General features: G+C 41.6%; 1 protein-coding gene across 15 annotated transcripts in view; it reads left to right on the forward strand.

Moving 5' to 3' along the window:
* The window catches only part of DOCK4 (dedicator of cytokinesis 4), a 480,689-nt gene that overhangs the window by 452,267 nt on the left and 9,995 nt on the right, over nt 1–18,427 (forward strand). For 14 of the 15 annotated variants that reach the window (XM_089917504.1, XM_089917506.1, XM_022582994.3 and 11 more), the window contains 9 exons: nt 1,093–1,179; nt 9,510–9,686; nt 10,434–10,517; nt 13,583–13,702; nt 14,060–14,181; nt 14,510–14,630; nt 15,617–15,698; nt 15,847–15,956; nt 17,868–17,940. In XM_089917504.1, the coding sequence (XP_089773630.1) occupies nt 1,093–1,179; nt 9,510–9,686; nt 10,434–10,517; nt 13,583–13,702; nt 14,060–14,181; nt 14,510–14,630; nt 15,617–15,698; nt 15,847–15,956; nt 17,868–17,940 (976 nt within the window). The remainder of the gene's footprint in view (nt 1–1,092; nt 1,180–9,509; nt 9,687–10,433; nt 10,518–13,582; nt 13,703–14,059; nt 14,182–14,509; nt 14,631–15,616; nt 15,699–15,846; nt 15,957–17,867; nt 17,941–18,427) is intronic. The other variant, XM_089917502.1, reaches the window with a different exon arrangement.

Consider the following 18,427-nt stretch of genomic DNA (forward strand, 5'->3'; position numbering starts at 1 on the left):
TCACCTCCTCTGAGAAGCGCTGTCCTCCTCCCACAGGATGCTGGGCACGCCTGCTTTCTCCTCTGTTTTCCCCCAGCACCTGGAGCATTCCTTTCTCCTCTCCCTGAACCCTTCTGGATCTGCTTACCCCTCTGTCACCAGCAGAGCACGCGGGGCCCCTGTCACCAGGCCTCTGCCCTATTCATTGCAGTAGGTCTTGGCTGGCACAAAGAAATCCTTCCATTTGTTGTTGCTGTTGAATAAATGGCTCTATTTCAGGAATTTTGTTAAGTTTATTATCCATGCAGGAATACGCTTTAAGTAAGAAACATGAGGCAGAGATGCAGAAGCCTCCAGAAGCCTGGTTGACAAAAGAGAAAGTTGTCATCAACAGCAGCTCTTACCAAAGGCAGCCATGGTTTCACGTGTCACGAGGGTGCTCATCCTGGCCAGGGGAGCCCTGGCTCTTACATACAGATCCTCCTGGATCACAGCAGTGAATATCGGCACGAGAAAACGTGGCACAGTGCCTGTAGCAACGGAGAAGTCGGAAGTTCTAGTGCAGGGGTCCTAGGGGCAGCTCTACAGGTGATGGGAATGTAGCTTTGAGCAGGTCACATGCCCCTTGGAGACTTAGTGTTGTCATCTTTAAAACAGAAAGATCAGGCTATGTGATTCCTAAAGCCCTTTCCTCCTTGAGGATTCTGTTATTCTAATCCGTGTCGAATAGCTGATACTACTACTTACCTCTTCCAAATAAAAATGGCTAGACCCCTTGCAGAGTGGAGAGAGTTTAAATTAGAAACTTAGGGGAAATAGTAAAGAAAATAATGTGATGACCTGTTTTTATATTTTTAAGCATGCTGTCTGGAGGAGATGATCTATTCTACATAGAAAAAAGTTTCAGGTGATATACAATGAAATTTACATAAGCTTCAGTGTGTCTTACTGTGATAGCTTCCTAAGTGCAAAGGGGTTGCTGAAGTACTGGAATGAATACTAAAGAAAAGCTGACAAAACCGAAAACTTGATAAAACTGAACGGCAAACAGTCATAGCTCAGTAACTAGAAAGAAAGGTAACTTGGGGACTTAATTTGTTTTGTATTTCGTAGAGTCTCTGGGTGGAGAGAACATCATTATACTTGGTGCAGAGTTTACCCGGAATTTCCCGCTGGTTTGAAGTGGAGAAGCGTGAAGTGGTAAGGATCAGAGCTTATTCTCAAGAACTTTCTCATCACCTGGTGCCAGTCTGTATATTTTTTGCTTCTGCTTGGGACTCGAAGTCCCTGGAAACACTCATAGTAAGTTAGTGAATGTTTGTGATATTTATTGACCGCTATGACCAAAGCTGGAAGGGGAACATTACCATTGACCTAGCCCAGCCAGCCAGAGGGATTCCTCAAAAATAGCTGTGACTGCAGCATGTCAACACCTCGGGCCCTTGAGTTAGAAGAACTGGAATTCCAGCTCTCCTGACTACTCTAGCTATGTGACCTTCACTGCTTACCTTCAGTGCCAGGCCACTGGAAGAAAGTTATCTACATTAACGTATTTAATCACCATACCAAAGCTACAAGGTATGTATTCTTTTTTGTTTGTTTTGTTATACACATTTATTTTACTTTCAGATTCCACATATAAGTGGTAACAGAGTATTTGTCTTTCTCTGTCTGACTTATTTCACTAAGTATAATACCCTGTAGGTCATCCACATTGTTGCAAATGACAGAATTTCATTCTTTTCTATGGCTCAGTAATATTCCATTGTGTGTGTGTGTGTGTGTGTGTGTGTGTGTGTGTGTGTGTGTGTGTGTAGATATATATATATCTCAAATCTTCTCTATCCATTCATCTGTGGCTGGACACTCAGATTGCTTGTATATCTTGGCTATTGTACACAATGCTGCTATGAACATTGAGGTGCATGTATCTTTTTGAATTAGTATTTTCATTTTCTTTGGCTATATAGCTAGGAGTGGCATTGCTGGATCATATGGTGGTTCTGCTTTTAATTTTTTGAGGAACCTGCATACTATTTTCCAAGGTGATTGAACCAATTTACATTCCCACCAGCAGTGGACTAGGGTTCTCATTTCTCCATATCTGAGGTATGTATTCTTATCCCCATTTTCACAAGTTTTGACAAGAGGTTAAAATCCTTTGCCAGAGATTCCATAGCAAGATACTGAAAAAAGATAAACTCGAACCCAGATTTTTCTGACTCCAAAGCCAGTTATGTTTATCACTTCTAGCCTTATAAGGCAACATGAAGCCAGTGTCAAGCCCCAGCACAGTATCTGACACACAGTACGTCCATGCTGTCACAGTTCACAGTAGAAGGGATGCTGCTGTGTTAGTCTCCCTGGGCACCAGTGGAGAAATCAGTGGGTGTCATTATAGAACCTGGAAACCACAGCACCCAAGAAGCCTTCGGGTTGTAAAGCACACCTCCCAGCTCCAGTCCCCAGTTGTGGAAACAGAGAGAGCAGTTGCCGAAGGTAGCCACGTCCGGACTGAGACCCCGCCCCGTGCCTGGGCTGCTCTTGAAGCTGCCAGCACCTTGCTGTCAGCCACAGCCCTGCAATCTCAAGCATCCCTTCTCCCACCCTTGGTATATCCATTATGTCTCGGGCCAGCCACTGTCCTCTGGCTGATAGAAAATGTGCCAATTGTGAAAATACCATTTAACCCCTTCCTTTTTTTAAGTAACAAGCCCACTCTGTCAATGAATAGGAAAGAGCACTTCTTGCCCAAATTGTCTTCCAAGAATGGCTTATCCTACCTGAAATCTCTCTAAGCATTGAAACCACCCTCAGCTTATCCTATTCAATCACACTAAGGATTTAATGGCATCTTCATTTTGCTGGGTGGAAAAATTCATACAGCTCCCTTAACAAATTGAACTCAGTCCAGCAGATTACATCAGTGTGGTTGTGTTCTTGTCAGGTCTGAGTCAAGGGTCCACAAAGCTGGTTGCTTACATGGTGGACCCTGCAGCCTTCGCGGAAGAGGAGAGGCTGCTGACATCAGTGCTCAGAAAGTCTTATTGTTATGCTTCCTGCTGAATGGCATGGGCCCAACCCACAGAGATGTTCTTAGTCATCCATGCTGCATTAATGATTCAGAGAGCTTTGTCAGCTGCTTGCTACCGAGAGCATTAAATTCTGTGACACTCGCCAATGTTCCTAACCTTGGAAATATTATATACACACACACATACACCCCGCTAATAAAACGCAGCATGCTGTTAATGATTAAAGGAGCACTACTAAACACAACCTTTCAAAATCAGCTGCCTACTTTATTGGAATATGCAATCTTATATTCTGTCAAACAGAACAAACCCAACTGGGCCATTTTGTTCCCTGAACACAGCGCACTTCTGACAACCTCATGTCTTTCGCTTATTCCCACTGCCTGGCATGTCCCCACCTTCTATTAAAGCTGGTTTACTGCTTTAATTCCTAGTGTGGAAGGTCCTGAAGATCTGGGCACAGAGTAGGTACTCAATACATATATGCCACACTGAATTGAAATTCCTTATGTGCCATGCCAGAATCTAAAAGATTCTGAATACCAAAAGATGTTTTCACATCTTGAGGATAATATACTATATGCACCCTATGTTACCTTTCTAAAATCAGAAATATTCTGAGTTCTGAAAACATGTAGCAGCAAAGATTTCAGATGAGACTGTGGGCCTTTATTCTCTAAATCGTAACCCCAGAACATATTATTGAACATATTCTCCCATTCTTTCAAAGATGATAATGCCTTTGAACAATTGTTTCCTCAGTAATTGTTTTTATTGTTTTCAAAACAAACAGGATCTTTTATTTTTTTGATTAAAAAGTAAGCTTATTTAAAAAATTTTAAACAAGATGAAAAAGCTATAAAATAGAATGTACAAATAATGATTTTTTAAACTCTAAAGATAATGACAATCATCATTACACTTCATATCATATCCATCAGAAAATCGTGTGGCTCTATGGTACTTTGAAAATTACCCAGAATCTGACCACCCCTCACCTCCCTACTGATAGTGCCATCTAGTGCCTGATTTCTGCAGTAGTATAAGAGGTCACCTTGTGTCCTTCTGCCCTCCCCCTGCTGCAATCACTTCTGTACACAGCCCCAGTGTCCTTTTTAAACTAAAGTTATATCAAATAAAAAGAGAGACAATATATAATGAACCTGGTTTACCCATCATTTTATTTCACCAGCTATCAAAAAGGCCAATTTTGTTCCATCTACACCTCCCTCCATTCCCTTTCACACTGGATTATTTTGAAGTAAATCTCAGACATCATTTCAGCTATGTAAGAATATTTTAGTCTGTATATTAACCAAAAACATAACCATAATACCATTATTCCATCTAAAAATTTTAACAATAATTCCTTGATCATAAAATATCCAGTTTATTCACAGTTCTCCAAGTCTTTATTTTATAGGTTTTTGTTTGTTATTGTCATCTGTTGTTTGAATCTGGACCCAAATAAGGGCCACACATTGAAATTGGTTGAAATACCTCCTAGATCCTATTTGATCTGTAGGTTCCCCCGAATTAATTTATTTTCCTTGAAGTTTTTTTGTTGAAGAATCCAGGTTGTTTATCCTGAAGTGTTTCCTTAAGTATGGATTTTGCAGACTGTGAATCAGTGGGATCATTTAACATGTTTCTTCCTATTTTTTTTTTTTGTAAATTAGCAGTTAGATCTAGAAGCTTGATAAGATGTTATTTTGTTTTTATTTTTTATCTTTTCATTTTTTGCAAGACTACTTCATGGGTTGTGTTATATGCTCTGGTTGGCAGCCAGTGACGCTCGTTGCCCCCATCCAGTCATCTCTTAAGGGTTACAAAATGGTGGTATTTTATCGTTCTTTCTTTGTTTGTTGATTGGAATACTTCTGTAAAGAGAAACATGCCCTCATCACCGATTTGATTACCCTAAGGTATAGGAAAGGAAGGATAATGCTCTATTCTTTCCTTTTATTTACCAGTTTTTTTTTTCCACACCACGAAACTTGTGGGATCTTAGTTCCCCGACCAGGGATTGAACCCTGGTTCCTCATACAGAGGGCACCCTCAGCAGTGAAAGTGCAGAATCCTAACCACTGGACCACCATGGAATTGCCCTGCCAGTTTTCAAAATAATAATTTGGTTCCCTAACACCCTATAAAAGTGACCAAAGAGGGTTTTGTTTGGTTAGTTTGGGTTTTAGTATCAGTAGTAACTCATGGATTTAAACGTGTTTGTTTTGTTTCAATCCATTGCAATTATGACTCATTATTTTTCAAATTGTTCCATTTTGCCCATTGGGAGCCTCTTCAAATTGGTTCCTCAGTCTTTTTGACAGTATCCAAGTTGTCTTTGTTACTGAGCTAACACACAGGTTTGTCAAATCAAGCATAGGAGTCAGCATCAAGCTTTACTGATAACTTTTAGGCGATCAGGAGGCTCAGATGAAGCAGAGAGACATCTGAGACCTCAAGTCTTGTCCTCCACGTCCTTCTTCTCCACGTCAGTAATAATCCTGATTAAGAGACAGAGTGTCCAAGTGAAGTTCACAGAGTTCCTCATACAAAGGGCACGTTTCAATTATGAAACTTAAATTGTGAAATATTCCATTTTATACTCCAGAGAGTTGTCAAGCCTCTCTGGGACATTCTCTAGGGACGTGTGCCTTATGGACTCTGGGTTTATTTACTGTAAGCAATCCTTTAGCTGGGGACTTCCTGCTAAGGGCATTCCATAGATACCATCTCTTCCTCCTAGCAGTTAGTCTTTTTATTTGAAGGTTCAATTGACAAGGAGATAAGACCAGGTCACCTGCTTTCTTTTCTGTTCCCAAAGGACATCCCTCCAGTAAAGAGAGTGAATGGACCACAGGCCAGCTGCTCTAATGCCTTCCTCCAGCTGCCTTCCTTGCTTACTGGTATGGCTGGGTAGTCCAGGCTCACTTGTACAATCCTGCCCCAGACCCAAAAGCAACCATTTCTCTAATGACTCCTGATTCTTTTTAGTGGTAAATGGGAATTAAGGATCACAAACTGGGAATAAAGAAAAATAATTCCTTGATGAACATTTTTACACATTATTCTTTGTACACTTCTTTAATCACCTCCTTAGAATAATTTCCCTAGAAGTGAATTGAGCTATCAAAGGGTCCACAGTATAACCTTTGATTCATTGATCAGCAATGGCATGTATCAATTTATGCCCTGTCCGGAGTATATAGCTGTTCTTGGGAATAACCATTTTCCCAGCATTCTCTTCAGCACTGGCTGTTGAATATTATTATTTTTTTATTTTATTTTATTTTTATTTTTATTTTTTGCGGTACGCGGGCCTCTCAGCGCTGTGGCCTCTCCCGCTGCGGAGCACAGGCTCCGGACGCGCAGGCTCAGCGGCCATGGCTCACGGGCCCAGCTGCTCCGCGGCACGTGGGATCTTCCAGGACCGGGGCACAAACCCGTGTCCCCTGCATCGGCAGGCGGACTCTCAACCACTGCGCCACCAGGGAAGCCCTGTTGAATATTATTTTAAAAGTTCCAAATAATAGATCAAAAATGATCACAGTAGGGTTGATTTTTTTTTTTTGTCATTTGTTGAGTGCTAGTGGAGATGATATGTTTTCATATATTTATTGACTCTTTTTTCGCGAATTTACTGATTATATTCTTCGTGTAGTTTTCTTCAGTATTTGAGATATATTAATAATTCAGCTGAAATATATGTTGGAAATATTTTCCCAAGTTATTATTTGTCTTTTGTCTGTGTTTATTGTATCTTGTTTCTTTTTTAAATTTCTTCGTATTAATAGCATTTGAATCTATAATGTTGAGCATGAATTTTTTTAGCTATGGTCAAAAATACATAAAAGTCACCATCATAATCATGTTTAAATGTGTAGTACAGTGGTATTAACTATAGCACTTTGTTGTGCACCATCCATTGAACAACCATTTCCCTTTCCCCCTCCCCCCAGCACCTGGCAACCACTGTTCTACTTTCTGTTTCTAAGATGTTTTGTTCACTTTTTAACTTTCAGTTCATCAGAGCTCTCAGACTTCTTCTTTATGATTTAGCTTTTGTGATCATAAAACAAAAGTTTAATGTCCTAAATAATTGGAAAATAAAATCCTGTTTACCACCACTCAGGTAAAGAAACAGAACATTGCCAGTAGCACCCTATAGGCCTCCCGTGTATCCTTTCCCAATTGCTACTCCCTCCCTTATCATAACTTTTATGGTATCCATTCTCTTGCTTCGTTTATTACCTATATATGCCTCTTTAAACAAGTCAGTTTAGTTTTGCCTGGTTTTGAACAGGCATACCTTGGAGATGGTGCGGGTTCAGTTCTAGACCACCACAATAAAGCAAGTCACACAGATTTGTTGTTGTCCCAGTGCATATAAAAGTGATGTTTATACTATACTGCAGTCTTTTGTGTGTAATAGCATTATGTCTAAGAAAAAATGTACATACCTTAGTTTAAAAATACTTTATTGCTAAAAGAATGCCAAAGCAATTACAATAGCAACATCAAAGACTACTGATCACAGGTCACCATAACAAATATAATAATGAAAAAGTTTGAAATATTGTGAGAATTATCAAAATGTGACACAGAGACATGAAGTGAGCAAACGCTGTTGAAAAAAACGAGGCCAGTAGCCTTATTCAACAGAGGGTTCTGTGAACCCTCAATTTGTAAAACAACACAGCATCTGTGAAGCACAGTAAAGCAAAGTACAATAAAATGAGGTATGCCTGTATAACAGTGTCATACTATATATATTCTATTGTAACTTGCATCTGTCACTCAGTATTATTTGTAACATTAGTCCATGTTATTATATGTGACTTGTTTGTTTTCATTGCTGTAAAGTATTCCATTGTATCCTACAATATGCTTATGCATTCTATTCTTGATGGACATACAGATTTTGGAGATGATTATGAACACTTTTGTACATGTTTCCTGGTACACATGTACACAGATACTTTTCCTCAGATATATGTCTAGGAGTAGAATTGCTGGATCATAAAATATAATATATAGATATCTTCATCTTTAATACATAATCCCAAACTGTTTTCCAAAGTGATTGAACCAATTTGAACTTCCAACAGCAGAAACTGAGAGATTCAGAGGCTCACATTCTCACTCTCATTTGCTAGTGTCATATTTATTTTTGCCACACTGGTGAGTGCTAAATAGTATGTCATTGTGGTATTATTTTTCACTTCTTTGATCACAGATGAGGTTCAACACTTTTCATATGTTTACTGGTCATTTGGGTTTCTTCCTTTGTAAAGTGGCTGCTTCTTTGCCTATTTTTAATTCAGCTGTTTGCCTTTCTCTTAAATGGTTTATAAGGGTTCTTTATATATTCTGGACGTAGGCTCTTTGACGGTTTTACATGTTACAAATATCTTCTACTTTCTGGTTTATCTTTCCTTCTCCTTTATTGTGTCTTTTGATGGATGTATATTCTTAATTTTGACATAGTCAAATTATTCTAGTACTTTTCAGTGTTGGTTTAAGATGATCTAAGTGACCTTTAAAAACTTTCCTTAACTGAAAGAACCAGTGTTGAAATGTGCTTACAGTGAGCTTGAATTATTGTACAGCTGAGAGCTTAGCAGACCTTCTCTTCAAAGAGAACGTCAGTGACAATAACAGTCACAGTGCTATACATTTGAAGAGCACTTTCATCATTTTCACAATTAGGCCTCCCATAACCGAGAATTGTTAAGTCATTATGATTCTATTTGGCTCTCCTTCAACAAATAAATCCTGCGGCATATATGAGTATCTTATTTTCTATAACTCCCAACTGTGTGGCATCCTGTGCCACCTTATGGTGCTGTTATATATGCATATGGGGTTCATATGGGCATATGTTCCATCTTCCCAACCAGGCTGAAATCTCCTTGACATCAGAGGATCTGTAAATGCATCCTTGTATCTCCTGTGGTACTTTGCATTTAGTATCTAGAAAGGCGTTATAATATGCAGGGCCCTTGAACACTTAGCCTTTTAAAAGAGTTTTAAAAGACATGCTTGAATTTTCTTTTAAGGTTTAAATTGATTGTTGCATTGCTAATATGTAGTTGATTAGTGCTGATTATCCAAACCACATTTCAACCAATGAATAGAATCACCTTCTCTTCCCAGACCTTACAAACAGCTAATTTGTCTTCCACATCCTTGTCTATTCTACTATGGCCCCTGGTGGAGATACTGATGGGAGCCAAGGGGGAGCACAGATAATTCAGAACATGGATAATCTACTTTGTCTTTCTTTTTTTTTTCTTTTTCTTTTTTTTTTTTTTTTTGGCCATACTTCCCGGCATGCGGGATGCAGGATCTTAGTTCCCTGACAAGGGATCGAACCTGTGCCCCCTGCAATGGAAGCGTGAAGTCTTAACCACTGGACCTCCAGGGAAGTCCCTTGTCTTTCTTCCTGAATGTCACAAAATCCAATATATATTTACGCTCATTTGTTCTCAGGTAGAAATGAGTCCTCTTGAAAATGCAACTGAAGTGTTGGAAAATAAGAATCAGCAGCTGAAGACCCTGATTAGTCAGTGTCAGACAAGACAGATGCAGAATATTAATCCCCTGACCATGTGCCTGAATGGAGTCATCGATGCTGCGGTTAATGGTGGAGTTTCCAGGTATCAAGAGGTGAGGATTAGATAGTGTCGTTTGAAAGTTTTCATATGTGATTTCTTAAGGTTTCAGAAATCTTTTCAAAATATGCACACAGCACATCAGCCTGCTATCATAGGGCTACCATTAACACAACCAGATTGCTTTGTTAGATAGAGCAAAAATACAGTAATTTGTGATGCACACTTACTCTGTTTCCCAAAATGTGATATTTTGAGGATAAAAGTGTGTGTGTGTGTGTGTGTGTGTGTGTGTGTGTTTTCTTGGATGAATAAAAGAAGTGAGGGTATCGGGATTGTTTAATGAATGTCTACCTAAACCCATTTCCCTGAGCAAAGAGTGGTTCTTGGACATAAAAAAATTTGATCTTGTTTAGAAGATATTTTAAGTGGACTTTTCATCTGCTGTCTTAGTTTTAAACAGAAGGGTACAGTAGCTTGGAAGGTGAGGCCACCATCTTGATCATTCTGAGTCTTAAGGCAATTTATTTTAGGATGTAATGTCATAAAGCTTATTGATTTGGATTTGCTATTTGTTTTACCAAAGGTACAAAGTTTATACAATCTCTGATCTCCTGTTAACAATCATTTCCTTATATTCCCACCTGACCAGCTGACCGTACTCAGAATCACTATGTCTGCCCCCCAAAAGTGGTGTATAATGGTATCATTTCTTTAAAGATGGCTTTAAAAAACAACAACAGTGTCTTTCACTTCCTTTGTAACTCTCCTGAAGTAAACTGACTATCCCTTCTCTTACTAGGCATTCTTTGTCAAAGAATATATCTTAAGTCACCCTGAAGATGGAGAGAAAATTGCACGGTTAAGAGAGCTGATGCTTGAGCAGGTAAGGGGAGCAGAAGCCCATCACCTTCCCCCTCTTCTGCGTAGATACATACTTGCTTAACTGGAGACCCATCTACATGGTTTTCTACATCAGTGATCTAACTGAAGCTAGCAGTCAGGGGTTACAGATTCACTTGTAATATATCCTAACTTGCTAATTTCTACGTTTTCTTCCCACTTTAATGCAAAACAAAAACTAAAACCAATGAGTAGACTATGGCAGCCCCTTACAACAAACAACCTCATGTAATCTCTTGGAACGTTCTTTGAATAGTCTCCCCAAAGACTTGATGCCAACTCTTCACTCAAGATTTTGGGATCAAATAAGTTCAGGCTAACTCAAAATGAATAAATAAGTAAATGAATGAATGAGATTCTTACTTAAATGTTAGAATAAGGAAGTGGGCAGTCAATACCCTTTGCTTTAGAAGTATTCTGTTGTGCAGACTAAGCCTGGAGGTTACATGATATGGACAAAACTAGATACAACCTCATCATTTTCAACGTTACAGAAGCATAGTTGGCTTTTATTTCTTTGGTTCCATCAAGTACAAAGAACCAGAGTGAAAAATCTGTTGCCTGCTGTGCCCCTTTTGATAGCTCTTGGCCTGAAAATGGTTTGAAAACCTCTGAGGTGGGAGACATTATGGTTGGGAGGCTGGGTTCAATAGGAAATTTTATACCCATGAAAAATGGAATATGTACGATGAAATGTGACAAAAGCGTCTCTTTCCACTTGATAATACCAAATTAAAAAACAAATAAAGTATGCTGTTTTGGATTAGGAAATGATGAGGTTGTATCTTGTTTTAGTCCATATTTTATGCTCTGAAGGCTTAGTCCACAAAACTTAATACTGAAGGGAGAGAAGTGGCCATGGACAAGGGCCATGGCTGGAAGAGGGTCAGTTGTACAGATTCTGAAAAAGAGAGAGGAATTACTTAAAGTTGACCTGCAAGGAAATATAGAATAAGTTAAATTCTCATTGTGGCCCTGGGGGTGATGTAGATTCTCGAAATGAAGTGAGCAGCTTAGGTTATCCAGTACTGAGGATTATGGAATGACTTTAGCCTTTTTTGATTTTTAAAAGTCTGTATTTTACCAGTACAGTCTCTTATGAGTGATTTGCCTCACCCCAGGATACTTACCTGCTGTATTCAGTCTGACTGAATTCTTTCCCTCGAGTTAAAATCAAAAGGGTTAAGAAGTCTCTCAAGAAAAATAAAAATTGAGGGACCTTGGTTTCCTCCACATTCTGCCTGATTATGTTCATGGGGCCTTGTGGAAAGAGCTGTGGCCTAGGAAGCATTAGATCCTATCATAGGCCATGTAGTGCAAGTGACTGCCATGTGACCTTGGGCGAGTCACATGTCTTTGTGGGACCATAGGAAGGGGGTTGGGCACCGTCCTCTGGACCTCTGTGAGGTAGTTCAGAGAACTGTCTAGTAGACATGGAGGTGCACTGCCCCAGTGCCCCTTCCAGAAGGGAGTTGTGGCCCTACCTGCTAGAAGACACCTTAGGCTCTCAGGTCCTCCGGCGTTGCCTCTGCTGCAGAGAACCACGTAGCCTAAGATCTCCACCTCCCTAGATGACCTGCGTCCAGTGACTGGGGAGGAGAGACAGAGCCTGGCCATTTGGGCCCAACATAACACAACTGTGACAGACCGTTAAAGGTCCAGAGCTCCCCTGGGGTTGGCAGAAGGCTGCCAGGCTGCCATCCAGTTCAGTTTCTTTTTTGGTCAAGTCCCACTTCTGCCCCTCCCTCCCTCCCTCCCTCCCACAGGCAGTGATCTCAAGGATACACCCCAGTGAACAGCCTAATCTCCATGCTGGAGCCTACTTCTGGGAGAACCCAACCTGTGATGTTATCTGCACAAAAGGGAGGGCCCCTCCCAGCTAGTGTCTAAGATGCAAAGGACTGAGGCATCTACACTTAGGCTCAGCTCCTCCATCCCTCCTACCCTCCCCACAGAGACCAAGTTCGCCCTTTATGCCTCAGACATACACTCCACTCAAGCTGTTCCTTTCAAGGTGTCCTTGATGTTTATTTCAAGGTATTTTTATCTTTATGCAAATGTGCTGGTGGTAGATGGGCATCCAGAGCAGAAGTTGCCGCAGTTCTGACCCCTTTGGAAGGTGCTGGATGCTCTCACCCCCCAGAGTCAGTACTGTTTGCCCTGGCTTTCAAACTTGAACCTTCACGGGCTGTAAAGATAAAGCGCCATCGTAGTGATGTGTGATTTGTTTTCCTCTCAGCCTCTGGAATTTGTTCTTTTGACCACTATAGCATGGGGAATTTTTGAAAATGTAAAAGACAGCTGCTACTCAAATCAAAGGAATTCAGCACTTTTGATACCTGTACAGAGAAAACTTGGATGTTTATATTCATCTTGGTTTAGGTTCTCACAGCAGGAAAACTTTTTTAAAAATAGGAGCTGTTCCTTTTTGCATTAGAATAAGTGAACAAGAATAATATTTTTTTAACAAAAACAAGAAGCATTGCAACTGTTACAGAATTTCCGTTCACTTGTCCCTTCCTCCCTGACAGATTTTGAAAATCTGAGAGAGGGAGGGAGAAGAACCTGATGGGAGAGAGAAGGGAAACATGGCAGAGAGGGTGCCATCCAGAAAAGAGGTCCCTAGGGGAGAACCACCTGACCCTCCTAACAGGGAACCCCCATTCCCTGCCCCATCCTGAGAAGTGCAGGAAGGGGCCAAAGAAACACTTAACTGTTTTAAAATGGTTGTTGTTATAGGTCGAAAATCATGGGAAAGAAACTTGAGGTAGTAGGAAAATCAAGTCTTTGGAATCAGAGAGACCTAAGTTCAAATCCTCGTTTGTCCTATAGTACATGCAGAATTTTAGTACATGCAGAATTTTAGTACATGCAGAATTTTCTTATCCTCAGTGTCTTCCCCGGTAAACTAAGGATTGTTGCTATCCTGTCAGATTGAGAGATTAGCAATATTGCATGCAAAATGCATGGTACCGTGCTTGAATCCCCTAGCAGGCACTTAGAGGAGGTACCCACTGATGTGGATTTTCTCCTTATGTTACTATCAAGGCACAGATTTTGGAATTTGGCTTGGCCGTGCATGAGAAGTTTGTACCTCAAGATATGAGACCGCTTCACAAAAAGCTGGTCGACCAGTTCTTTGTGATGAAGTCCAGTTTAGGAATACAGGTAAGTACACAAAGTGTCCATGGGGGGGCAGTCTGACCTCTGCCATTTGCTTTTTGGTAGAGGGACGGTGAAATATCCAATAGTGACATCTTTTGGTTTTTCTACCAAACTGCACCATTTTACCAGAGAGCCCTCAAATACTAAAATTGCATTAACTTCTGTTTGTCACTCTCAACCTTTATGAAAACAAAAAAGTAAATGAGAGAAAGCTTAATAATTCTGAAACTTACCTTTATAAGGTCCCTATAGAAAGACTTCACGACAATTACAATGCACATCTAGTGCAGCAAAATACCTCACGAGTGATTTTGCCCTTGTAATTACTATTCTGAAATATTTTCTTTACTACCTCTTTAGGAATTCTCTGCATGTATACAAGCCAGTCCAGTCCATTTTCCTAATGGAAGCCCTCGCGTGTGTAGAAACTCAGCACCTGCTTCTATGAGCCCAGATGGTACCAGGGTAATTCCTAGACGCAGGTAAGTCATATTCTGAATTATCTGACACTTTGGCGTCCCCACAAGATTATCTGGAACGATTCTCTCGTTCTTTGCGGCACAATTTGTCAAATACGCAATTTCTTAATGAAATAATTAACCCTCGAGGCAGCTGCAGACATCTGCCACTGGTAAAACAGCAACAGCCTGAGAAATAAACTCAGACATTTGATCATATTGAGGCAAACAGGAGACAACAAAATGGGATGTGCATATTTTTTTTCCCCTTTGGTTTTATACCATGCCAGCATGTGATAAAGTACAATTCAAAGACTGAGTTAACAACCATTTTTTTTCCCCCCCAAAACAGCCCATTAAGTTACCCAGCTGTCAACCGATACTCTTCTTCCTCACTGTCCTCACAAGCTTCTGCTGAAGTAAGCAATATTACGGGGCAATCAGAAAGCTCTGATGAAGTCTTTAACATGCAGGTACTTGATTAGCTTTTTGGTCTGGTCCTGTTTATTCCCTTTCTGTCTCAATCATGAGTGTTTCCGTTCGCTCTGCTGTGCTTAGGAACAGACCTATGAGCGAGCACTTGACTTAAGGACAAACCTTTAAACACTCCTGTTGCCTTATTGGTCTCTGGAGTCTACAAAGATGATTCTCTCAAAGCTCCCCCATCCACTGTAAGAAGACCTGAGCGAGCCATGGGAAAGCCCGGGCAGGCCGTGCAGGGGGGGCACTTTGAGCTCTGCCTCCGAGTCGGGTCTTCAGTTGGGACTCCTGGAGCTTGTCACCACTGATCTCTTAGCATTTCTAAGTGTTTTGTTTTTTTTCCTTTAAGAAGATATGGTTTAGGGGCCCATTGTAAGATCTCTCCACTTAGGTACATGTTGGAAAGTTCCCATAATAAAACATTTTTTACAAAAGAAAAAACATAGGTTTTAGGGATTTTAGCGTCAGTGTAACTCTTGCAACCAAAATTTATACTTAGATTCGGCTGATAGGGCGTTGATAGTAACTCGGTAAGATTCAGCGGAAATTTTCCTCACCACTGTCTTTGGAAAAGGGGCATAATGCATATTGCCAAATTCATGCTTTGAACACATTACACTGGAGAAAATGCAAAGGTGTGCTCTCTGCCTTTTAGAAGCACTCACCTATTGACCTGCCCGAGGCTGGGAGTCTTTGTGCTTGTGCTTTAGTCAGGGAGCTGCTGCTAACTGCTCCTAAGTCATAGGATGTGTGTAGCTGAAATGAACACAAATGCATTCCTTTGGCAGGAGTCAAAATCTCAGATTCTTGATGAATTCAGACAGGCATCCTTATCAGTCTGAGTTAGGGAGACTTTTCCATATTTCTTACTGGACTTATTTTTCTAACTTGAAAAAAGAACTGATGATTTTGTTTCAAATGTGTCAGGGTCGTCTGCAGCCTCTAAGCCGTGTTTGATAACAGCTCCCATGTTTTCCAGCCAAGTCCATCTACCTCAAGCTTGAGTTCTACTCACTCTGCCTCGCCTAATGTGACAAGTTCTGCTCCGTCGAGTGCCAGAGGTCAGCACCAGGGTGTGGGGTGGACTAAGGGTGCGCAGAGAACCTTCCAGCCCCCAGGAGCTGTGGTGGCCCCCGCATGCTCAGGCTCTCTCCTCCAAACGGGCCCAGCCCACCACCCTGATGAGCCTTTCTTTCCTTCTCTTGCCAGCTTCTCCTTTGTTGTCTGACAAACACAAACATTCCAGAGAAAACTCTTGCCTGTCCCCGAGAGAGCGGCCATGCAGTGCCATCTACCCGACACCTGTGGAACCTTCTCAGGTAGTTCTTGTGGGATGGAAATTCTAGAAAACGAGGCAACGTCTGGTTGTTGCTTACGTGTCTCTGCAGAACCTCACGGTAGCTGCCAGAGGCCACCAGATAGGCTGTGTTGACGGGTCCAGCTGGGTGAAGAGCACACCTCTGCCCTGCGCCTGTTGTTAGGAATTTCTGTGTGAGCCATGTGTCTGATGTGGATACGTGGGTAATTGCCTGAGCAGGAAAGCTGATAGGGAAATGGGAAATGATTTTACCCACCTTGATCAGACTAATTTCGTTGCTGCTACTTGAACATTAGGAGGGGTGATTGGGTGAATGAGTTGGGGGGTGTCTGTCTGCATGTGTCTGTAACAGAAATTTGGAGGAACTTCTTACATTAGCCAAAGACCCTTGAGGAGACGCATGGCTGCCCAGCAGCGTTTCTTTTTGCCTCTACCTAACTCGAGAGAGCTGCCACGGATTCCTTGCTGAGGTACCTAAGAGTGAGGAACATGTCTTTTTACCTTTGCCATTCTTCTTTGATGCACTGAGGAGGAAGCTGAATCCTAGGGCCTCCCCTGCAGCCCTCAGGAACAAGGCACGTGGCCCTCACCACCCACCCCAGACTTGGTTTTGCAGTGATCTCTGTTAGTCCGAGTGAGAGCGGGGCCAAGGTTTTGACCCTCTGGGCCCTTCAAGCGCTTTGAAGGGGGGTTTCAAAGATAAGATTCATGTGGAGCCCTGAGTTTTACCGATTATTTGGGGAAAACTTGGGAGCAGAGAATAATAGTTATTTATCCTCCAGCTCATTTCTCTGTTTTTCTGCACCATCCTGGCAGAAGTCTGTAGCTACATCTGGAAAGGGATGAGAGTGAGCGGGGTTTGGCTTGATGGGTTTATCTTTGCTGATTGTGTGATCTTCCCCAAAGTTCCAGGATACCTCATCCACACGACACTGATGTCTCGCAGAAATTATATCTGCGTGCATTTGGCTGGACCAGCCAACTGGTTTAATTTCCCTTTGTCACTTGATGTTGCGTTTGTTCCATCTGCTCCTGGAGAGCATGTCACCAGCATGCTGGTTAGCATGAGAGACTTGCTGGTTAGCCTCTCGAGTTTTCTGCTTTTGGTCAAATTTGAAACAGTGTGCATGTTGCCAAAATTTCAATAATACACATCGCTCTGGTGTGTCTACTTTTAAGGACTTTGCGCCTTTTTGTTTAATATGTTAGGTAGAACCATGTAAAACTGGCATTTTTGTGGGGTAAAAATTGTAACATATTGACCATTTCATATGTTTTAACCTAATCTAGGATTTAAAATGTAAAGTCCATTCACTAGAGATTTTTTGAGCTAATATTCCTCCTTTAATTCTTACTTGCATTTCGTATTGCCAGTCTAGCATTTGTATTTACAAAGAGCACCATAACTTAACTGCTTACTGTTTATTTTTTCCTTGCATTTTATTACAAAACCTATTTGCCATTTATATTTGAAATCTAGTATAGACTTTTGTGTGTGTGTGTGTGTGTGGTACGCGGGCCTGCCACCGCTGTGGCCTCTCCCGTTGCGGAGCACAGGCTCCGGACACGCAGGCCCAGCGGCCATGGCTCACGGGCCCAGCCGCTCCACAGCATGTGGGATCTTCGCAGACCGGGGCACAAACCTGTGTCCCCTGCATCGGCAGGCGGACCCTCAACCACTGCGCCACCAGGAAAGCCCTAATATAGACTTTTAGAACACTGTTTGAACCCTAAGGGTCTCCGCCCTTTTTCCCTTAAATATAATTGAATTCTTTGTTCCTAGCCTCATCACAGCATATAAAAACATTTTTTTCAACGAAAAGGTTCAGTAGTAAGATAATCATCTCATTTTCTAGAAGGTCTCACATATTAGCATATTGCCTCATAAAAATAGATTCTTGTGCCTTTCCAGAGGCTGCTGTTTAATCATATTGGAGACGGGGCCTTGCCACGCAGTGACCCAAATCTTTCTGCACCTGAGAAAGGTGGGTATAAAGCCAGCCCCTTCATCAGTCCTGGAATGTGTAATGGTTTGTTTTGTCCTCATTTCCTCCAGTCTCCCGTGTGTCTGTGCGGAAGGCAGATCTCCAGACCTTTAATGATCTGGACTAATTTGCTCTTTAGGAGATGATTGAAAGACAGTTATTTCTGATGCGTTCTTCACAAACTGTGTTCTTGTAGGATTTAACAGCAGAATCTGAGCAAGGTAGGGGCTCCTCTGTAATGACTTTCGGTGTCATTCAGTGAGTCACCGAGGCAAGGCCTGCGCTACCTGAAACAAAGTGGCCAATTAGGCTACTTGTTCAGCGCAATGAAAGAAAGCACCTTCTCAGATCGATTCCCTGGTCCCACTTTGTGTCTGCCTTACAGAGTTCATTCTGCCAGCTCATCTGTCGTTTGCGGGGACTCAGATGCTCTTTAAGAATTGCAATCCCGTGCATGATGGAGTGTGCCCTGCCTCAAGGTCACCTG

Source organism: Delphinapterus leucas, chromosome 9 (assembly GCF_059928025.1).
Source record: "Delphinapterus leucas isolate spDelLeu-1000000601 "Yukka" chromosome 9, BTC_Dleu_Yukka2, whole genome shotgun sequence".
In the NCBI taxonomy this organism is placed as follows: Eukaryota; Metazoa; Chordata; class Mammalia; order Artiodactyla; family Monodontidae; genus Delphinapterus; species Delphinapterus leucas.